Source organism: Arctopsyche grandis, chromosome 12, assembly GCF_051622035.1.
Source record: "Arctopsyche grandis isolate Sample6627 chromosome 12, ASM5162203v2, whole genome shotgun sequence".
NCBI classification, from domain to species: domain Eukaryota; kingdom Metazoa; phylum Arthropoda; class Insecta; order Trichoptera; family Hydropsychidae; genus Arctopsyche; species Arctopsyche grandis.
The window spans coordinates 5,638,696-5,663,175 of record NC_135366.1 but is presented as its reverse complement, the minus strand read 5'-3'; the positions used below and the strand labels follow the sequence as shown (position 1 = coordinate 5,663,175).

Genomic DNA, 24,480 nt, shown 5'->3' with positions numbered 1-24,480 from the left:
ATTAGTCTCTGAGGAGTCGTACAGCCGTGCTTCAGAATGAACACTGAATTACAGGCCTTTTACGGAGAGTCGGCGCATTTTCATATTCACGCAGAAGCGCGCAAAAGGGACAGTCTTTTTACGAGGTTTTTTATTAGTTTCATTATTATTCTCTCCTAATAAATATCCGCCATGGTATACTAAACCATTAATAAAAATTGCTTCAGAAAAATATAAGTATCACAAAAATTTTTAAATTTATAAAAACCAATCGGATTTCACAACTTTTAAGCTATTAAGAGAGCGATTTTAGCAGTAGCGGCTCGTGAGAATTCATAGAGAGGGGGCTGCAGAGATTAATCGGGCTTTAGTAGCTCGTTGACCATACCGGTGATCAAATTCAGACAAAAATAGCATGCATATGAACTATACTGGGAGGTCTGCAGCCCTGCAGCCCATATGGACGGCAAAAATAGTATGATTTTTTATTATTCTGGGAGGGCTGCAGCCCCGCAGCCCATATAGACGAGCTGCCACTGGATTTCAGCAACTTGAACGTAAATGTTATCGAGATTACATCAGTCACATTGAGTCGTCTATTCTCAACAACCCTAAAGTTTTCTGCTTCAATATGAAAAGTAAAAGCAAATCTAGTATCATGCCCTCTTGCATGTATCATAATAATGTATTTGGTGACTCTGATGAAGCAATTACTGAGCTGTTTACAGACTATTTCCATTCAATATTCTTAGATGTATGTACTCCCAGTGTCCCGAATTACAATGATATAATCCGTTTACCTCATAGTAAATACAAAACAATTCTACCAATTCAATTGATGTTTAACAAGTCTAAATTTGACTCCGACTCCTCAGCTTTGGATAGATAAGATTATTTTGATAGTGCTCCTCTTTACTTTTTATTAATTAGTTGTAATATGTATGTGAATTGATTATTATGATGTAATTTATTATTTCAATCCAAGTAGTCGAGTACAAATGCATGGCCAAAGACTAGTATTTCTTCTACGTGTACTTTCACATTTTGAAATTCGAATGCATATTAGAGAAAAATAGTTTTGTTGGTGTAAACACCTTTGAAATATTTCAAGATTGGCAGCACTAGGGACAAAAGCAATCAGCGATTGTTCTGTCAGAAATGTGAGTTCGACGGGTGCGCTGCAGCTGCATCCGCAGTACGTCGAGATGGGCGCTCACATGTCACAACCGACCCAAAATCACAATCAAAACCATAACCAGAACCAGCAACAGTCCCAGCAGCAAACTGGTTCTGGAGACGTACACGATGCACCAGCTAACCTTATGCCCGTCGACAAACTCACCAAAGTTAGTATACATACATATCACCACTGTCAACTAAAATTCACACTGTCAAAAATTCGAAAGAATGTTATCTAAACGAATAAAACCTTTATTGCATATGACTTGTGAATTTACATGAACGCATTTCGCATTCTTCAGATTCTCGTCAAAAAGTCACACGACCATGATGGAATCAACGGTGTCACTGAAAAATCCTTCACTGTGAGTATTTCATTTTGGTTCATATTTATTATTTTCTACTGAATATATTTTGTATTTCTGATTCGAGTATAGTTTTATTTATATTTTATATGTTATAGGTGTTATTTAAGGACAGATTAAGTCGTAACTTTTATTCTGAAATGACATAAAATTTTCATGCAATATTGCATGATTAACAAATTTCCTAAATGTCTTTAGCTGTTATCAAAAAACACATTTTAAACATTCATAATGGAAAAAAAAGCACTGTTTTCGTTCAATTTGTATTTAGTCTTGTTTGTATCTACATCAAGGATGTATCCTCATATGTTAACATTCTGTTTTAATAATGAGCCTTGTAAAATTGTAAATTGTAACAATTCAGTCCTGTTACATCTGCACATTACCATTCAAGATTGATCTAACTGTTAGTCAATAATATAAAAAGTTAAAAAACTTAAGCACAGAGGTTTCGATGCTCCGCTGTTTTACTATTTATTTATTTATTTATTTATTTATTTATTTATTTGGAAAATTTACAGTTTATTAAGTTACATAGATTGATAGTAAAAAAAATATAATTATGTTAAGTAAACCATTAATAATTTTCACATATAGGTAAAAAAAAGAAAAGCTCAAACATTTAAAATAAGAAACAAAAATGATAATAGAGTAAGATAGTTAAAGAAAACAAAAAAAGAAAAAAAATAGAAATAACAGTATAATAAAAATATCAAAATAATAAGAATAATAATATGATAAAAATTATGAAATAATAAAAAAAATATAATATATAACAAAAAACAAAAAGACAAAATAAATACATCAAAATAAAAATTCATAATCACAATCGTAAATTTTCATTAAAATTAATCATCGAAAAACAAATTTGCAATAATTACTCTAGCTTGTATAGCATTAATATTAAATAAGTCAAACATAGAAATTGTTAAGATTAGTGTGTTGACGGTGGAGCTTGCACGCCAGATGGATGAGCTTCTTCCATAATTAGAAAAAGTATTAGGTATGTAAAGGAGCTCATTACATCTAGTCATTCTATTTGGTACACGCAATGATAGTCTGCTCAATAATTGAGGACAGTCGATCGAGCCGTTAAGGATGTTCAAAATTGTTGAGATGTCAGCTATCTCCCTTCTTTTGACAAGAGGAAGTAGATGCTGACACCTACAAGCATCTTCATAGGAAGTATAGGTTAATCCAAAACGGCTACTGACGTACCTCAAGAATCTCTTCTGAATGCGCTCCAATCTGTCTCTTGCACCAGAGTACTCTGGGTTCCAAACTTGGGATGCAAACTCAACAATACTTCTTACGTATGCACAATATAGTATTTTGTATGATTTTATAGAAGTAAAGCATTTGGAGGACCGGATGACGAACCCGAGGGCCTTCGACGCTCGAGCTACAACATTGTCAATATGTTTACTAAAGGATAGATCAGAGTTCAGAGTTACTATTGATAAAAGGACTGTCGGAATGAGCATATTTAGATTTTTTTCTATCCGAATGTACTACGCTTCTTTTTTCAACCAAATATAATATGGATTCTAAACTATTTGTCTCATTTTCGTTTACATGAACGAAAATTAGACATAGTCCAATATTGATTTCAACGTTCCAAAATAGAAAATGCTTTTCTATACACCGAATAATCTGTATGTATTCATTTCCAGGTGTACTTACTACCGAAATATCCCGAGTTGGCAAAACGGTTATTTCATTACTTTTTCGTGCAATCTAAATCAAAGTCTCAATACATTAGCAGCACTCCGTTTCGATTACAGTGTGAAAAGTTTTTGGGAATCATGGATGATGCTGCAATAGTTGAAGTTTACGTCAAGTTAGTGCTTCGATGAGTTGCCGTTTTTTGTTAAATCTATATAATATATATTTTCAATGTTGTGTTTTACATGTTTTAGAATGTTTTGTGAGTTGGAACAGGAAGATATGATGAATCCTGATGGGCTGCGAATGTTATTGATGACATGCTATAAACTGTCGATGGACCACTATTCGGAGGGTCCTCAAATGTGTTTTATGGTAAATTAAACTAAATAAAGCAAAACTGAAAGCATTTCATTACGAACATCATGAATCACATATGTACATACATATGAGTGTAATGTTTTTAAATCTACTATACATATTTGCTTGCACACGTTGAATATATAGTCGTTGATTTTATCTTTAAGATAAGATATTTTTACATAATAAGTGAAATAAAATTCAATAAATTTTATATCAGTGTATTTTAGTACATATTTTAATACAAGATTAATTTTTCTTATAAAGAGTAGAATTTTCAGCATTTTATTGCTATGTTTTTTAGCTAGACCTTCATATAATGTTGAACTGAGGTGATTATATATGTAAAGATAAGATAAAACAATTATTTCATTCATTGTTTTGGAAATGAACAAAACTTGCTATATGAATTAATAAATAGTAGTTTTAATTAAATACATTTATTTTAATATTTACATCGATATTAAATTGTTAATTGTTTTTCTTAAAGATTCACCGTACTTTAAACGCCGTTATCAATTCATGTTTTCACAGCAAAAACAAATTGAGCTCCAGTTATATTACGAGATGGCTCGAAGAACATTGCCACCGACTCGTCTTACCGATGCATAGGTATCGTACAATACATACATATAATAATATTATTTAAACAGTGTCGTAATATGCATTCGTGTTGCTAGACGTGTACTAATTTACTTGTTATAGATATTGTGTTCACATACTATCGACTGCATGGCGTAACGTGAATGTAGATAGTAACGATAGCGCTGGTCTGGAGCTGGCCACCCCCGTTTTAGAAAATCCGCCCACGGGCTTACCTTCTCAACATTCTGCCCCTCTTTTACCTGTAAGTCAAGCTTGGTTGTTGGCCGGATCGCTCGCACCTTTGTATTCACGGCCACACAATGCCAGTAGCCCCAGTAGTTCAGGTTCATTTTATTTTTATTCTTATGTAATTTATATATTTAAGCATGTGTACAGAATTATTAAATGTCCTTCGTCACTGTACAAAAACTCGCAGTTGATGTGTGAAAGTTGTTTTTATACGCAAGTATAGTATGATGCATATATGTAATGTATATTTACTAATCACAATGACGACATGGAAAGTGAGGTTCAAATTAGATTTGCATTGTTTAACCTTTTGCCCACGGCAATAAATATAGCGAACAAGCCAGAACTTGGCAATCAAGTTTTCGACCTTAAGAGGGCTGGACACCAGCGCCTTGTCCATACAAACGTATTAGACTTCTCCCTTCCTCAATTATGGCACTAGAGAAATTATTTTTTAATATGCTATGGATATCCACCATTGGGATGCATCTATCGTTTTATTTTTTTGATTAGTTTTTTTTTATAGGAACTAGGAGCCGCTAAACATCTATAAAATCGCCTCTTTTTTACACCCACGAAAAGAGTCCAGCGTGCTTATTTAACGGTCGATTTAAAAAAAAATACGCGCATAGTTGCACAGAAAATATCTTTCTCATACCAATGATGATTTTTTTTTAAATTGGTCCAGTTTTGGAGGAGAAAATAGGAGAATACGAAACCTCGATTTTGTCGATTTAAAATACGTTTTATCTGGTCGAAGCGAAACTGTCGCATTCACTCAATATATATATCGAAGAAAGGAACGGCAACAAAATTAAGATTTCAGGTGTACAGCCCTCTTAAATACAGATTTTAATATTTACTCAAGTAACCAGATATGTTAATTAACACAAAGTATTATTTTAAACAATAAAATACATAATATATCTCGTAGTTTTGGCCTAATTGTCAAATAATCATTCTTCATACAATTGAGACAGATCGTCGCCATTGTTTAACAGACGTGACGTCACATAAATGAGGTTTCAGTATGGTTCCACAAAAAACTAATTTTGACTGGTATATATGAATTTTAAGCAAATTTAATAGATGGCATTCAACTCTCAGTAATATATTCAACCAATTTTGAACCTTAAAACAGTTGAAATAGGCGCATATAAGCCTCAAAATCCCATGCAAAGTTCAGAAATTCTATGGAAGACAGCCGCGCTGCAGACTTGTCGCCCAAAGCTTCCATAGAAGACGGCCGCGGGCAAACGGTTAATGTCTATTAGAAAAAGGACTGTTGGATGTCCAATAAATTGATCAACTAAAATAATGTAATGTATTTATATAAAAAATTAATGAATGGAAACTAATCGTCAACGGCCTGCAGCCCTAACCCTGATATGTAATTTGCCTGATTGATTTGGAGCTGTCACAAATTCCTGGATTTATATGCAAAACTTTTACTTACATATATTATTAGACTCGTTGTTATGAGTAGTATATTTTTGACGCTGCTCTTTTTTGATAGTCAAGCATTTTCACAATCGATAAACAAAAAAACATCTGACCATTGATTCCAATACTGAGCCTTTGCCTTCTAGGGCTTCGCCCCACTGATAAATTGCCGTTTATGGCTTCGCCCCTCTGCGCCCCCCTGAGAATTTGCCGTCTAGGGCTTCGCCCCCCTGAGCAATTGTCGTTTAGGGCTTCGCCCTCTGCGCCCCCCTTAGCAATCGCCGTCTAGGGCTTCGCTCCCTTGATCAATTGCCGTTTAGGACTTTATCATGGCCCTCGTCGCCCCCCTTAGCCTTTGCCCTTATAAAAATAAATCGAATCGGCGCCTTTGAATCGAAAAAAAAAATCGAACGTGTTGTTCCCACCCAACCAACGACTAACCAACCAGGATACATACAAAGTCTCTTTCCAAATTATATATTAGATTGTTGCAAGACATATTAGAGAGTCTAAACACACCTTTACAAAACTCGAAATCCTCAGCGGTAGTTATCTAGGGGTTTGTTTGAATTAGCTACAATTTTTAAACCGGCTTTCTATTGGATTTCGAAATAATTCTAGTTGGAAATGTTGGCGAAATTTTCAGCGTGGCGGGCTTTCAACAGAAAAGACGTCAGCACTCAAAGGATTAATCAGTGGATACTCTCTCTCATGTTCCTACGTTACAATATCTACATATATGTATATGAATAAATAGACTTTAAATACATATAACGACTCATATATTGCTTCCTCTCCTCACATTTCAATATTTCCCGTAATAAACATATTATTATATATCTAATTCCTTTAATTCACATTGGTTTGTTGTATTTTTATTATGGAATGTTGTGATTAGTATCGTAAAGACTTGCTTGGCGTATAAATACATCATCTACCTCAATATTTAGAGTTTTTTTTGTATTGCGGCGAAAGAAGATCTGCTTACTCGAGTAACATTCATTATTTACCTTGAATTTATATTCCATAGGTGTCAATTTGGCTTCAATGCAATTCTTGTCCCGCTTGGTATGTTTGCTACCGTCTCACTGGACCATGCTCTACTGCTCCCGAGAACACGGTCTGGGTGCCAATCGATTCCTCCACCATGTCCTCGCATATCGCGGTCCGACCCTCTTACTCCTGCAGGGGGGCAAGATCGACAGTCACATAGTCGCCGAAACCTCAAATGAAAAGTTATTAATCTGTATTGCCGCACCGAGCGAATGGCGCGAGTCACATTTATACGCCGGTGGTCCTGAATCTGCCGTCCTTCAGCTTCAACCAAAGTATGCTTATATTTTTATTAATTATTGCGATTGGCCGTGTGTTGATTTATAAACAGATCGATTTTTTGGTTGTAGGTTTTCTGTATTGGAACATGCGCCAAAAATGTTGTATTTAAACACATCGATCAGAGGGTATCCTAAAGGTCTCAGGGCTGGATCCGATCCGAGGAAACCAATTGTATCAATCGATGAAGGTTTTGAGAAGTTTGAGTATCGCGGTTTAATCTATCCGCTCGAAGCCATGGAGGTGAGTTGAAATTTTATTCTAGTATTTTTTCTTTATCTATGTACGTAGTTGCAATGGATGAAGTTTTGTGATGATGCGAAAATTCGAACTCCTTTAGTCCTATCGAACTGAAATTATTATCGATACGAGGTAATTTTTTTTTAAATTTTTAAGTTGACCGGAAATGGTACCTCCCCTTATAGGTATCCTCTTTTTTTTTTAAGTTTTTGAATTCAATTATCTCCCAAACCGCTAACTGAATCAGATTGAATTATTTTACATGTAATAAAAATAATAAATTTTATACCATAATATTTTTATCTGAACCGAAAGTAGTACTTTTACTCTAGAGAATCGAGGCTTTTTATGTTTTTCTCAGAAACCTTTTGGTTTATTGAACTGAAATTTCATATCTAGAAGTTTAAGCTTAATACCAAGCTATGAATAAAATTTGGCAAGCATCTATCAACCAGAAGTGGCAGTTTACTCTTGTTCGATTTTTCTTCCACTATTTTTTTCGACCCCTTAAACATGTGAGCTCTTTACGAAAAAATTCAAATATAATTCTTCTATCAATGTGATGAAAATAAAAAAAAATCATCACTAAATTTAATAAACCGGAAGTGGGATTTTTTTCCTCTTAGAAAAGTCAAAAATGTTATGACCACGATTCTTTCCACACCCCTGAACGTATCAAGCTGAAAATTTATATTTGTATTCTTTATGTACTAACTTAGAGCTGATAAGGTTTTGGTCTGAATTCGTAAACCGGAATTAGTATTTTTATTTTTAAACAATATTTCATTATTTTATTTTGACCTTTTAAATTATTTTTATTCTCTTGATATTTAACGTGTGTAACAATTATAATCATTATAATAAAAAAAAAAATTAACAAAATCTGACAACCGTAAGTAGAAAATGTAGTTACTCTACATTTTCGCTCTATTTGTATCGAAAATGCTCTCATAGTCGGTGTATGTATGTTTAATTATCGAATTTTGTTTTGTGACCTTCTTATATTCCTCAAATACATAGATAACATCATCCGAATTTTTTTAAATTGCTTGTATGTTTCATCAATGTAAATTTTGTAGGTTTGGGGATGTGGTGATCAAACGAGTCGGGAGACCCAGCTAGATATTAAAAAGTGGCAAGTGAAGGAGGCCGAAAGGCAGCGCCAGGTGAAACTATCTGCATCTGATTGGATCGATCATCCCGATCGTTACCTTCTAGAGCTTGCAGGAAGACCGCAATATAATAATTCCTCAAAATGATTTTTTTTTTTTAATAATGTACTTACACAGAAAAATCACAACGAGAGACTTAATTGAATGAATTTTGACAATAAAGAAATCATGTATTACTGTTAATTTATTATGTATGTATTTCTGTTGCTTTGATTTGTGATGTCAATGTTTTTATTTTTGGCAATCTGAAAATTTGGCCACCAATTTTTAATCTATTGCGTGTGAATTTTATGATTATGGATTTCTGTCGGTTGCAAAATTTTTGCCATATTTAAATATCGGTATATGTAGTTGTTCCTGTACATAATTATGTATTAGATAAATGAAAATTTTATTTAATCAATGCTTGATGTTTTTTCTTTATACAAAATCGAAAGAGTTTTGTATATTGAAAGATAACTTAAAGGCCGGTCTACTTTGTAGTCGTATTATCCTACTTAAATTTTACAAGAAAAATGCTATTTTATACACGGCAATGGCTTTATATATTTAAGACTGTAAAGGACGATTAGTTCTAAATCGGACATTAGACAATGCAGAATTGAAAGTGCTCTTATATTCCTCATTGTTCGTTTGAATATTTGTACTTGATTAAAAAAAAAATGTATTAAAAATTGTTTTATCGTTATATGTATTAGTTTAATTTTTTAAAGAGTATGTGCAAGGTTCTTATTTATTAATTACACCTCATAACGATTGTTTCTTATATATAGAAGGTGTGCATAAATAAATTGTACTTAATTTTTTAACAAAGGTTTTTATTATACAATGTTTATCCTATTCATTTGCAGGTGTCTCGCATTAAATCGCATTCTTATAATGTTTGTATGACGAGGATGATTTGTAATTCTGTTCGCTCCACTTGCTGAATTTTTAATTATTTTGCTTCATCCTCTAGATCAGGGTTTCTCAAACTATGTTCAGCGGAACACCAGTGTTCCGTTGAACCTGAATATGTGTTCTGCGACAATTTGGAAAGGTTTTATACACTGCAACCCATTTAAAGATCTTTTACTTCGTTACATATATCATAAAAGTATTGAAGAAGATTTACTCAAACTACATGAGAAGATATATTCAACTGTATTATTGATTACAATACATACAAATCAAAATATAGGTTGGGAGAAGCACATTTATTGATATTTGTACGGATCGTGCTCGTGCAAGAGTAGGAAATATGAAAGGTGTTGTATCACGTATCCAGAAAATATCTACAAGAACCATCAGCAGTCATTGTATTTTGCATAGGCAAGGACTGGTGACTAATAAAATTTCCACAAATTTAATAATAAAAAAGTTATGGGTGAAGTCGTGAGAGTGATGAACTATGTAAACTCAAGACCACTTCAATCCCGATTATTTAAAATTGTGTGTGATGAAATATGTAGTGGTAGGGCTTCCAAGCCTTTCTTTAATTACTGTTTTTTTCCTCAAAACTAACAATTATGAATTTAAAATTTCTATGAAAGATCAATAGAAATGTGTATATCTAAACTCTCTTAGGTAAGAGGCGTATATTCCTTTGAACAACAAAAAAAGTTACAGAACTTAGCGGTTTTTTTGAGATTTAGTAATGGACGAAGACCAGGTCATAAACAAGTTCAGGTATAAAAGTATAGAAAACATTATTATCGCAAAACCTTGTACTTGACGACAAACAAATTTTGTCAGACGAAAAAGCGAAAGCAACTTGATATGAGGCTTGTAAAAAAAAGAGTCGTAAACTGGCTTTCGGCTTTTTATTTAAAAAAAAACCGAAAACGATCTTTTCCTTTCGGGCGGTTTTTTGGAACCCCTAGGGTAGTGGACACTTTTATTACATACTGAGGTGAGATGGCTATCCAGAGGAAAAACACTATTAAAACTTTATGAACTTCGAAGTGAGTTATTGGTCTTCTTGAAGGCACAAAATAACAAATCCTTCACGGTTGTTAAAACTTGCATATCTGGCAGATATTTTTACCAAGTGCAATGAAGTAAACTTATCATTACAAGGAATAATTATTACAATTTTTAATACAAGAGATAAAATATACAATTTTGGATTTCATTAGTTGAATCTAATAATTTTGATTGTTTTGCTGCCTTATATGAATGTTTGAATGAAATAAATTTTAAAGTAGATGAATAAGTATCAAAATTATTTTTATAACACCCACATAACTTGACAACGCTTTGCAATATTACAATAACTAGTAAGGACGATTCCTGGGTTCGAAATCCATTTTCCGTGACAGATAAACCAGTAGGCTTTAGCGCAAGTGACTATGAAAATCTAATTGATATAATTAGTGGCTCTGGTTTGAAACAAAAACCAGCCATTAAATGATTTCTGGGCGAATTTGTCATAAGAGTACCCCCAATTTTTTAAAACCAGCTATTATTATTTTACTTCCAATTTTCTACAACCTATTAATGCGAAGCGGAATTTTCTTATTATGCTGCAACGAAGCCAAAGTGCAGAAACAGGCTCGACGCCACACCAGATATTAAAATGCAACTTACCAATATTATGGCTGATATTAAAAAGACATGCAATTCAAGGACTCAAAATCATCAGTCATTAAAAGGGCTGGACACCAGCGCCTTGTCCATACAAACGTATTACACTTCTCCCTTCCTCAATTATGGCACTAGAGAAATTATTTTTTAATATGCTATAGATATCCACCATTGTCATGCATCTATGCTTTTATTTTTTTGATTAGTTATTTTTTATAGGAGCTAAGAGCCGCCAAACATCTATAAAATCGCCTCGTTTTTACACCCACAAAGAGTCCAGCGTGCTAATTTAACGGTTGATTTTTAAAAAAATACGAAGACACAAACATAGAAAGTATCTTTCTCACACCGATAAAATTTTTTTTTAAATTGATCCAATTTCACAGGAGAAAACTGAAGAATACGAAACCTCGATTTTGTCGATTTAAAATAGGTATTATCTGGTCGAAACGCAACTGTCGCATTCACTCAATATATACATATATTGAATATAATATTCCGTTTGTTACAGACATTACTAACAAACTAACCAGTAGATTCTATGACAGAATCACTAATAACCATACTAACACACTTGTGAAGAGTCTCGGTGATTACAACAAAATGTCTATACCCTTCAGATTTAACACACAGATTACCTAAACACAATCTGCTTTAGGTCTTCGACTTTAGAGAGTCTTTAATTAATATTATGTATTAGATGTATTATGAACATTTATAAGGATTATAAATAGGTTTTTGAGCTCTTTTTCCTATTATGATGTAGATTAACATTAGAATAATATAATACTATGATTACTAACCAAATTAAATTTAATTGTAGAATAGAAAATGATCAGTAGATCAGTAGCTATTAAAATAGATATAAGATGTATTGTGAACATAATTTCGTAATAATAAACAGCATTTAAAAATCAAATATATATATTGTCGCATTCACTCAATATATATATCGAAGAAAGGAACGGCAACAAAATTAAGGTTTCGAATATCCAGCCCTCTTAAGTGCTTTTATTCGTATTTTTATATTGTTTAAATTGTATTATTAAGTGCTTTTATTGGTATTTTTATGTGTATTATCTATATTTTTATATGTAAAAATAATTACTAAATAAATAACGTGTTTTAATAACATTTTTATTTAATTTTTACTAGTAGGAATTACCCAACCTACAAACAAGCTGTGTTCCGTTAAAATACCCGGGTTTACGAAGTGTTCCATTGCAGAAAAAGTTTGGGGAAATCCAGCTCTAGATATTTACCTTTTTGGCCTACAACAATCTTATTATTTGTCTGTACAAATACTCTTACAATAGCAGTTCTCAACCAGGTGCATCACCTAATATTTCAATGATCTTGGGTGAAATTTGTAGCTCATGAATTCTAGAACAAATTTTGCAATAAAAGCTTATCTTTCGAGCAATGTTCTTGCGCGTGCATTTTATAGATCATTAATAGGAAATCTTAATTCAATTCCTAAAAACGTTAAAAAAACATTCGGAATTTAATTCCAATTTCAAATGCATATATATGTAGGTTGGTAATGGGAAACAAAGTTCAGTTAGTAGTGGTATAAATCTGAGTGTACAAAGAAAAATAAAACAAATGAATAAATAATAAACATTTCTTATAAAATACAAAATTTTGTTTTCTTATAACATAGTTATTTGTTTAAACCATCATTCTCATAAAATTCAAAGCGAAGTTGTCGATTTTTCGTAGGTCCTGGTGTAGCTCAGTTCGGTATTGCAAACACTGAAACATCGAAATAGACATACAGTTGACGCATTATGGAGACGTTGCTGCAAAAATATACGTGAACATACTTTGACGTTGTCGGTAACTTTAAGTTCTACCAGCCCTTTGGAATGGTTGTATTTCATGGAGTAGCGCACTTTAGAGGGATTCTCGAGGCACATGCGCTCCGCTGACTTCTCGAATTCATGCCAACTGTTGATGAACGTCATCTTGCGGCAGCTGGAGTTCGGCACGAAAACGTCTCACGCGCTACGACCACTCGCTGACATTTGAGTACTCGCTTTGGTCGAAACTTGTCGATCGCTTCCGACCATTATCCACACGTCAAATTTTCGTCGCGTTGTCAACTTTCGGCAATATACAATGATAGATCTATGTAAGCTAAGTTCACTTTTGGATTGTAAATTGAAAATTAGCAATTCAGTGTTGAAAATTGGATATATTTTTATGTATTTATTAAATATAATGGAGTCGAGACATGGACCCTGAAAAAGAAACATTCTAGATACATTCGAAGGTAATTGGACTATTCGTCATATTGGGGTGGTCACAAAGACAATTTTTGCCATGAAAATCGCGAATACACAATATTTGGCACTCAAGTTCTCGTTACTATGATAGTTATCGTTAGTATGATGGACTTTTCGGCTGCCAGATGTTCCGTTATAGAGATTTTAGTGACTTTATGACGAGTAATTTGTGACCAGTAATCACCGAACCACATTCGAAATGTGGTGTTGGAGAAATATTATTTATTTATTTGATTTTAATCAAAAATAAAATAAATAAATACACGCCATTACAAATAGCTTCAAAGCGACTAGGGTACTAATACAGATATAATACAATAATACAATGAATACAGGCATTTTTATACAATACGAATCGGTCTCCGTGACGGGCCGGAATGTGAAATGCCGGAAAACGCAAATATCGGAAGGCAAAGATCGAAAATCGAAATATCTTAAGTCGAAAGATAAAAAAAAGGGTGCATGGTAAACGGTACATACTCACTTAATGTGCGCGAGCAAGATACAACAGGAACAAGAGGAACAGGCTTTTCCTCCCGTATTCTGCGCGCGCACATTAATAAAAAGGAGGAAAAGCCTGTTCCTCTTGTTCCTGTTGTATCTTGCTCGCGCAAATTAAGTGAGTATGTACTGTTTACCATGCACCCTTTTTTTTTGATCTTTCGACTTAAGATCTTTCGATTTTCGATCTTTGCCTTCCGATATTTGCGTTTTCCGGCATTTCACATTCCGGCTCGTGAAGTAGACCCAATGCGAATTCATATGGAGAGATTTTTGCAGCATTTTATTATGAAAATTGGCGAACCTCAAGACGTTGAATAACTTGAGATTTGCAATATACATTGGAAAGTAAATGTCAATTTACGGGAACCGTTTCAATGAAAATCAGAAAAATTGGCAAACTCTGAAACCATGAAATGTCTGGCCAAAAGCTACTAGTGGGAATCGAACCGTGACTACTCCGCTCGAAAGAATAATATGCTAATCACTAGTCCACGCTGCAGGTTGAGATGAATGCTACGCATATCATGAATTGCAAGACGCACGAACATCTCCATCCTCAAAGAGCTAGCAGTCTCTGAAAGACTCCACAAAATGTAAGAAAAAGGTTCTTCCCTACGTTGGCCATATGACCAGAATGTTCGTGATCGAGATTTTAGTGACTTGCGCGAGATCGCTCTTTGCGGAATAACCACCGAACGATTATTTTCGTCAATTGTATCATAGAAGATTTTTAGATACCTGGTCGAGATAAGTGACTTTATGTCGAGATATGTCACAAATGGGCGTATATATCAGTTGTCAGCCGGCGGGCGTTGCGTGAAGTCGTTCCTCACTCGCTTTTATGGTTTTACATTTAATTTTATTCATATCTTAAATATTTACGTTCTATTTCGCAATATCATAAAATAATTTAATAATAATTCGAGAATTTAATTTATTTTTCTACCCAACTTCCGTATAAATTTAACGATATCGATAAAAAACTTTTAGATAAGATTATGAAATACTGTTAGTCATTCGTTAACTGAGCGTTTCAAGTTTTTTTGTATTATTATTCATTCAAAAATTTTGTTTAAAGTTTGAATGAAATTTATTGTGATATTTAAAATACCAACAAACAGGTATATTGACTTAATTGCGCTAAGTGCTCTCGAAATGTTCAATTGCAAAATAGCCTGAAACTATGTACACAATGCCCAATGTTTAATATTTCAAGTTTCGTTTCAGGTCACATTTAGTGCCTCAAAATGCAGCGAGAACACGACGTCGAGAGGTCAGCAGTCGAAGAGTTGGCTCTTCGAGATGTAGGTGTAGCAGACCCCAACATACACTGGAGAGAGATCTTCAACAAGGTATGACTCATCGACGATCCTAAATACAATAACTGTTCTATTGAATTTTATACTGATGTGAATTTTCAGTACGATGTGGATCAAAATGGTCGAATTTCGCTACGCGAGCTGAGAACTTTAATAGATTCTGGAGGTTGTGGAACAGATATTCCCAGACATGTTGTGAAGGCAATTTTAAAAAAGGCCGACCTGGATAATTCCGGCCATTTGGATTTAGAAGAATTCATCATTATGGTTCATCAGACTGAGAATCAAAATTATTTCAGTCATTTGACTCAAAAGTATGTCAAGTTCGTCGTGCCTTCTAGAAGAGGTGTACAATATGTAGATGCCACAGGTATAGCATTTACTTTTATTTTATTGATAAGATACTATACTATATTGTATATACACACATATATATATATGTAGATTTATAATTTAATCAAAAAATTCGGGAAATTAGTTATTTTTTTTAAAACTACATATATTTTCATGACTATAAAAGTTCAAACGGATAATTTCCATTACAAATCTATTTGTTTTAAGAAGAAAGTTTATAATTTTTAAATTTTGGTACAATACGTTACCTCTAAAGTAATGAAAATTTATTGAGTGAATGTTTATGTGAATTTAGTATACATATATGTTATAGTGGAGCCGTATTTGCTAGTGAAGTTATATTTTATCATAATATAAATGTATTTCACTATCAGGCAGTGAGAATGTATCAATGAATTTACTGATTAGTATCAGTGATGATCCGTTACACATATGCAGGGTTACCAGACGTCCCTATTTGAGCGGGACTGTCCCGAGTTCAACAGACAAATCCCGAGTCCCACATTGCCACTGAAAATCCTGACTTAATATAATTTGTATATGTACAAAAATGTATGTACACATTAAAGAGGCTCGCTTAATTTTTATTGTACATAAATTGTTCGACTTCAAAAGTAACAAATTTCAATCATAAGTTTTGTCCTTAAAACCAAATATGAAAATCGAATTTACAAGTCGAAAACAATTACTTGAGATATTGACCTTCTATATGTCTTTTCTTAATTTCTTCCTTAATTCTTTAACTTTTTTTTAATCGAACGAAATAAAGAATATCCTGATATGTGATTTTGGAAATCTGATAACCCTGCACATACGTAATTGTGCGTGTTACTTTTAGTGATATAAATTTTATACATCTGATAACAAAAATGTATTCAGACAGGATTTTTCTGAAACACCAGTGAAAATATACATAACTTCGCTTACATATATACATATACTTTCACTTTAACATATTACAAATTTCAACCCAAATCGAAGTTTGGTTACTTTTGCTGGTTGATTGTACATAATAATCATGTTTACAAAACCTGAAAATTTTCTTCGCCATTCAAAAATATGAAATATTAATGACGTAACCTGTGACTCAATCTAAATAGAAATATTTCCTTCCTAAGCTTACCGTTATTCTAGTGAAACTACATACATACATTCAAACAGATGAATCATAGAACTTTTCGTCTAACATATCTAATTCTATTCTCAAATTTGTAAACGCAACTCGGGGATGTCCAAGTTTTCTAAATTCTTTATCACGTTTATTATCTGTGATAACAACCTGAAAGCGATATCTCATAAATGAACTACTCAAACTCTTCTGGCTTGGACGTCTCTGATCTAAATTTTTACACTCCAAATTAACAAATATTAACAAACAATTTTTATTTCACGTTTTCCCTCTTCTTGTATTTTTGTTCGTATGTTAATGTGCTTTATAAATGTATGCTCTTGTCCTGTGCTGCCTCCCAACCTGACCCTCCAGGTAACATGGTGTTTACAGATGGACAATACGAGGAGCAGTACACGTGTTGGCCGCCAGCCATATGCATGATAATCGTCTCCGTCATAGAATTCATCTTATTCATGATTGATGCATTCGTAGACCATCCCAAAGGCACTGGACCGATCGCCACTAAGCTGATATACAATCCGTACAAGCGATTCGAAGCTTGGAGATTCCTCACTTACATGTTCGTCCACATTGGGTAAGTCGATGGTTACATTTTGAATTACACTATGAATTTATTTTACATATATATAATGCATTCGCACTCGGCAGGTCTGTGCATTTGGTGGTGAATCTTATCGTGCAACTATTGCTGGGAATACCGTTGGAAATGGTGCACAAGTGGTGGCGAGTTCTGCTGATTTACTTGGCAGGTGTAGTTGCTGGGTCTCTCGGCACATCCATAACTGATCCCACGGTCTTCTTGGCTGGTGCATCCGGAGGAGTATACGCTTTGATAACTGCCCATCTTGCCACGCTTTTTATTGTAAGTACATAAAAACTAAAACTGCTCAATTATGACTAATGTACTTATTATATAAAGATAAATGTGTGCTGTTTGAATATTAATCCAGGAGTCACTACAAATCTCTCATGGAACTAACACTCACCGACATAACGCGCACGACAAATCGCTCACAGACATTACACTCACAGGTAAATCGCTCATGCGACAAATCGTTCATGCGACTAATTGCTCACGGAATTATTCGTACGTACAAAAACGTTATTTTTTACACAAGAACTATTACAAAACTCAATTAAACGTATCGTGACGAATTAACACAATATCCTATCACATATAAATGAATAAAAAATATACGAACCAGTTTAATCTCAATTTATGCTCCGCAATCGAATCGAATATCGTGGCAGGTGTTGTCAACTGACTTTTAAATATTTAAATTATTTTGCTATAATAAAAAGATTATGAATGATGTTCAATCGAACAACTGGCGATTTGTCGCGTGCGTGTTATGTCGTTGAGTGTTAGGTCCGTGAGCGATTTATCGCGGAACCATTAATCCACTACAGTTTTCAATTTTGAAGCGCCAAATTTGGTATACTATCTCACGTTACTCGTAACTTAGATCGTATATAGCGTTTGAAGGGCCCAAGGTCAAGGAAATCCCCTCACGAAATTCTCTGAAAAAGCTCCATTTTTACCTTTTTCTCCAACTTTCACCCATTGTAGCAACGCTGAACAATTCAACTATTGTTTTCATATATTTTTTAATATTATTTATTGTATACTCCAATAATAACTCTTGAAACAAGTACAAGATATAAATATTACATTTAAATCTTTGTAGGGGAATAAATTTGTCGACTCATAGTATTGTAACTTAGAGTGATTGGTGCTCGTTGACTACTGGTTTATTAGCGCTGATAACCTAATCTCGCGTTCCTGCCAAAAACCCCTCGACGTATAAACAAGCTGCATACAACAGCCAATAAGGTCTCGCGACCCATCAACCAATGATCTCTCTGTGCACAATGTGTACACAATCGGCTTAAATATTAGGCTATTTTGAACCGTGCTTCATTCGGAACTGGCAAGCCGACGGATCAAAAACAATAAACTAACTTTGCGACACTGGTCGTATCTCTCACTCCGATCTCGGAAACCCCTCTACGCGGTCACGCTACAATATCATCATTAGTCTTCCAAATTGAGACATATGTAAGTCCTCAAGACCGGGTACTATTCCAAACGAGACACTATGTTACTGTGGAAACCCATTTCATTATTTTTTATATTCAATAAATGTTTAAAACCAAAGTATTTGAGTGACAGCTGAAAGAGGCGAAGACTCGGGTAATAAATATAGACAGTTGTTTTTATGTTTGATGGACCAAATAAACGTAAAAGGGTCCATCGGATACTGAATTATCCTCTAAAGATAGTGAAGTATCCTATGAAGATACTGATAAGGGAAACAAAATGGACTTTCAGTTTCATATGGACTAAGGGGCAATATATATTATTGACGCCATCTAGTTATCCGAGTGATGGGCTCTTTGAAGAGTAGTACTTTTCTAGTTACTCTTAATATCAACAATGTCTTCAAGATTTAATTGCCTATGGATTTTTACTGTTTAAAAAATACCTGGCAGGAACATTGGGTACTTGCAATGTTGTTATTGTTCACTAGTAATCGAGAACAGTACACGACTTTACATTTAGGTACTTTTTTAATCGAAAATACATACAAAACAGCCGATTGTTGTGTTCTCCCCTTGCTACCTTTTTAAAAGGAATCCAAATTTGATCATTGTAAATAGCGATAACATATGTTTTATACTGTACATAGATTCAAGGTTCAATATCTATTTTTTTATCAAGCTTAAATACATACGTGTAAACATATTTGCTATTTACAATAACATGTATTGTATTATACATTCAATATATCGTGCTATTTAAAAGTGTATATGTATATACGAATGTTAACAAATTTTGCATGCTATAAATTGTCTTCTAAATACATACTAACATTTGAGAAACTGATTTTAATATAATTACTAACATATTTTTCAGAATTGGAAAGAAATCGAATATGCTGCCATACAGTTGATCGTTTTTCTGTGCATCGTTGGAACGGACGTCGGAACTGCCGTTTACAACAGATATTTCCTTGATTTGGAAGAGAATATTGGATACGTTGCTCATCTTGCGGGCGCGATAGCAGGTATGTGCATATAGTATATATGCAAATGTGTACTACTTATTTGTCCTCATAACGGTTCATAGTTGTGGAAAAATTTGGGCGTCCAAATATAATTGATTAGCGCTTACTTAAATGTGAAAATTACCATACAATTCAGTTTGACGTTGTAATCGTCGTATCAAAGATTGTGACATGAAAAAATGCACATTTTCATTTCCGATGATAAACGTTTCGTTATCAGTATTATTAGCCATATACGGAACTTTAATTCGTGATAGCAATGACTTAATATTTAACAATGTGATAAGTCTAGTGTATGCTGGCGTTATTATTAGGTCCTTCTTCTAGAAATACACTAGAAATATACATACATATATTTTGTACTTGCATAGATAACAATGGCTTGTAATATTTTATCTCCTAAATAATCTATTTACATATATGTATAGCCAATATTTTCAAGTGGCAGTGATAAAAATATAATTACATATAATGTGCGAGTAAAACTTTCAATATAGATACATAGTTTTTATTAATTTTGTATTCCCTTATATTATCTTAAAATTGTATTATTCAGGAAATATAAATTCCTATATATCTTATTAAGCAGAGGTAGCAAAATTCTTGATATGTTTTTCTTGATTATGTGTGCCCTTCAAATATTCTCTATAGGAATAACCAGAACCATAAAAAAGCATTGAAAACAGGGCGGTTCGCTCACGGACCTAACACTAAACGACATGTCGCTCACGGACATTACACTCGCAGATAAACCGCTCACGCGGCATTACGCTCACACTACAAATCGCTCACGGAATTATTTGTACGTACAAAAATGTTAGTTTTTACACAAGAATTATTCCAAAACTCAATTAAACGTCCACTATTGTATCACAGATAAATAAATAAAATATATACAAACCATTTTAATCTCAATTTATTCACAAAGTACAGAGTGTATTATAAGATTTTTTTTTTAATTCTTCGTATGAATAAGGATTTTCGTTCAGTTACAATTAGTTTTTTAATTGGTGCTAATTATAAATTCTTTTATATGTAAAATAATCAGTGGAGCTATATGACATTATCTTTTTGTAGTTAATATATGTATGTTCATCCAAAGACTTCGTTTTATTTTTAATTATTTTATCAACGGTACTATTATAAAACGATTGTAAGGTTTTTGAAATACATATGTAAATAGAATACAATACAATCTTATTAAGCATAGGCAGCAAAAGTCTTGATATGTTTTCAATCGTGAGTATTGCTTTTTGCCCTTCAAATCTTTCGCATCTCTCTAGGAATATGCTTACCACATTTTGAGAAACAAATCACTAGATTTTATTGACGGTAATCTTATCTTCTACAAATAGCACATGTTATGCAATTTACAACATACAAATTATGACATTGTATAATATATAATCGTGTTTACATTCGATACATATGAGCCGTTATATTTGAAAGTGGCGGAAGTCCAATTTTCAATTTCAAAAACACTATTTTTGTTGGACTTAATTCACGAATTGTTATCAAAGCCGTTATTTGATCGTAGTATTCATGCTTTTTCATAAGGAAAAGCTCGCTGCCTTTGTGGGAAAACCAATAATGCATGAATTCATCCACTTCAATCCTCCCCTGTCCCCCATTTGTCGTTGTTATTTTATTATTAAATGAATAAAAACTCATTTCGTATTATGTATGTATATACGTACATTGTGGGTCTACCTCACGGGACCTCAAGTGAAAAGGTCGAAAAAGCAAATATCGGAAGGCAAAGATCGAAAATCGAAAGATCTTATGTCGAAAGATCAAAAAAAAAAAAGGGTGCATGGTAAACGGTACTATGTATATATAATATATATCAGTGGCATGCGGTGAAATTATCTCTATTTTCGTCATACAGCCTTGTTTAATGTGCGCGCGCAGGATACGGGAGGAAAAGCCTGTTCCTCTTGTTCCTGTTGTATCCTGCTCGCGCAAATTAAGTGAGGATTTACGAAGGGGGGAGAGAGAGTTTTACCGCACGCCACTGTTATATATGTATATAATCACCGTTTTTCATATGTATGCATGATAAACGAATATTTTCGACTTTTTCACAGTCACCCGTACATTGTATATCCACGAGGTTCGGTGATTACTAGTCGAATGTGAACCGGTCACAAGACAACCGGTCGCTCTAGATCGGTCACACGTGATCACCCGTCACACTAAAACTGGTCACACCCTAAAACCGGTCACAAGAAAACTGGTCACACCCTAAAATCGGTCACGAGAAAACTGGTTGACTGATTTTAGGGTTTTCTCGTGACCAGTTTTAGGGTGTGACCAGTTTTAATGTGACGGGTGATCTCGTGTGACCGATCTAGAGCGACCGGTTGTCCTGTGACTGATTTACATATGACTAGTAGTCCGTTTACCATCCACGAGCATCTCCTTTTCACTCAAGTCTATTTGCTGTGTAATAAAGCATACTATTTCTTCCCAAATACTTTATATACGTATGTAAGTCATTCTTATTGCTCAACCTCCTCAAATGTAACTGTAATAATATGAGACGTTATATTTAAAAGTGGCGGAAGTCCAATATTCAGTTCCAAAAACATTATTGTTATCACTTATTTTAATTCGATACGTCCAGAATGTCGGAAAATCAGAATAAACGTATACGTACAGGCCACCAGTTTTTTTTAAATATCGTTAAACGCAAAACATTATATGTAATGTTTTGTGGAATATTTCTCGAAATGAAAAATATGGACTTTTGCCACTTTCAAATATAACGACTAATATGATATTAATGGTATATCACTATGATTTTATCAATTAAACTTCTTTATTGTGTATATTTCAGGTTTATTGGTGGGCATCGGTGTTCTGCGTAACTTAGAAGTGCAATCTTGGGAGAAGTATCTGTGGTGGTGTGCTGTGGTTACCTACTTCTTCATTATGGCCGTGGCCGTTCTATTGAATATATTTTGGACTGATCACTTTCCATATAGGCCGGATTATAAATAATTTAAATGATTTGTCATTCATTTTATTATATACTGCTTTATTTTACTGTGCACCGTCAATTTTATCTATAATTGTTCATTTTACAAACATGACAAGTATCCTGTTGATATAGAAAGTGTAATATCATTTTGCATCTTACATATGTCACACTATGCTAGTTTATCGTACAACTTTTTGATTATCAAACATTAATATTTACAGTCTGTTGAAAAGTGTAGACTTGACAATCAATTATTATGTATATATACATAGTTAACCTATTCTTGAATCCGTGCCACTCGTTATTTGCAAATGGTGCTCTATTATATTTAATGGTCTAAAACTCATGGAAATAATGGTGATTATAGTTTATATTGAATAACCAAAAAATGTTCACTGTATTTAACTACATACATATTTCCATAGTACAAAGCAATGTACATAGTCATCAGCAACTAATTGTAAAAATACAATTTTATCATTGACGTATAGCTGATGTAATTCTTGCATAAGCAATATATTAAATATTTGTATATCTATCAATGTTTCGGTAAGCAGAAAAGTGCTATATTTTAATTTATTGTAGGAAATCTTTTTAGAAAGCCTTATGTCGAGCTTTAAATTACAAAATAAATATTTTTTATGTATTTACGATTTTCCTCGTTGTGACTTTGTATGTTGATTCGTCGATGTAATACTATTGTAAGTATAATTTACGACTCACATCATTCTAAAAATTGACTATGTTTACATAATCGAGGCTTATTATTAGTGCCTTTTCGAATGTCGAAGCGATATTTTATACTTTTAAGGCCGATATTTCATATTACTATTATATTCATAGTTGAAAATTGCCTGTTTTAATATTTTAAATGCCTTATACATGTAATATTAAGTGTTTGTTTACAATTTTAAATAATATCAGTATATAGTTATAATTATATGTATAAAACTGACGTATATATTATATAAAGTACTGATTGTTCAGTTTAAATATTTTTAAGGTCGAATCAATAAATTAATTGTTATCAGACACAGAATGTGTATGCCTATCGTCTACATATCTTGCGTAGTATAAATTTTGCCTTTCTAGGATTAAGTTTAAAGTTGTTGAGACGTCCATTGTTGTTTTTCGCATACTACATATTTATTTTTAGTGTATGTGCATACATAGCGAGTACCTGAATGTATTAAAAGTAATATTTTGATATGATTATTTAATTAATATGTTGCGAAAAACTTTCAAACGCATAAACAAATCGTCAATTGTATTTTTCACAGTATTCTGTAATATGTTACATGTCGCCTGTTGTGATTGAATTATTTTAGATATAATTTTTTTTTTTTTTTTTATATTTATAGTGTTTTTTTACGTAAGCATTAAATGTTTGTATTTCACTTGTACAATGTACGAAAAATAAATTTTATTTATTGAAATTGAGTCTAATTATGTTTTAACCGTTCGCCCGCGGCCGTCTTCTATGGAAGCTTTGCGCGACAAGTTTGTATCGCAGCTGTCTTCCATAGAATTTCTGAACTTTGCACGGGATTTTGAGCCTTATATGCGCCTATTTCAACTGTTTTAAGGTTCAAAATTGGTTGAATATATTACTGGGAGTTGAATGTCATCTATTTAATTTGCTTAAAATGAATATATACCAGTAAAAATTAGTTTTTTGTGGAACCATACTGAAACCTC

General features: G+C 33.2%; 3 protein-coding genes and 1 long non-coding RNA gene across 5 annotated transcripts in view; 2 read left to right on the top strand and 2 right to left on the bottom strand.

Moving 5' to 3' along the window:
• The window catches only part of LOC143920049 (uncharacterized), a 422,197-nt gene that overhangs the window by 112,353 nt on the left and 285,364 nt on the right, over positions 1-24,480 (bottom strand). The gene's annotated exons all lie outside the window — the stretch shown is intronic.
• LOC143920410 (uncharacterized) lies at positions 1,072-9,379 on the top strand. Its single transcript, XM_077443293.1, has 9 exons — positions 1,072-1,325; positions 1,461-1,523; positions 3,197-3,363; positions 3,443-3,563; positions 4,039-4,160; positions 4,254-4,477; positions 6,856-7,153; positions 7,229-7,400; positions 8,477-9,379. Exons 1-9 carry the CDS (start codon positions 1,185-1,187, stop codon positions 8,654-8,656), a joined length of 1,488 nt encoding a protein of 495 aa, XP_077299419.1. The 5' UTR covers positions 1,072-1,184; the 3' UTR covers positions 8,657-9,379.
• Positions 12,169-13,179, bottom strand: Srp9 (signal recognition particle 9). Its single transcript, XM_077442758.1, has 2 exons — positions 12,961-13,179; positions 12,169-12,889 (listed from the first exon to the last, which is right to left on the bottom strand). Exons 1-2 carry the CDS (start codon positions 13,099-13,101, stop codon positions 12,806-12,808), a joined length of 225 nt encoding a protein of 74 aa, XP_077298884.1. The 5' UTR covers positions 13,102-13,179; the 3' UTR covers positions 12,169-12,805.
• Positions 14,720-24,215, top strand: rho-4 (rhomboid-4). Of its 2 annotated transcripts, none has more exons than XM_077443511.1 (7): positions 14,720-14,770; positions 15,154-15,278; positions 15,348-15,615; positions 17,101-17,305; positions 17,380-17,593; positions 19,649-19,799; positions 22,639-24,215. In XM_077443511.1, the coding sequence occupies exons 2-7, from the start codon at positions 15,174-15,176 to the stop codon at positions 22,800-22,802; spliced, it is 1,107 nt and encodes a 368-aa protein (XP_077299637.1). In that variant the 5' UTR covers positions 14,720-14,770; positions 15,154-15,173; the 3' UTR covers positions 22,803-24,215. The 2 variants fall into 2 exon arrangements, with proteins under 2 accessions (XP_077299637.1, XP_077299636.1); XM_077443510.1 differs by having other exon boundaries at positions 17,083-17,305.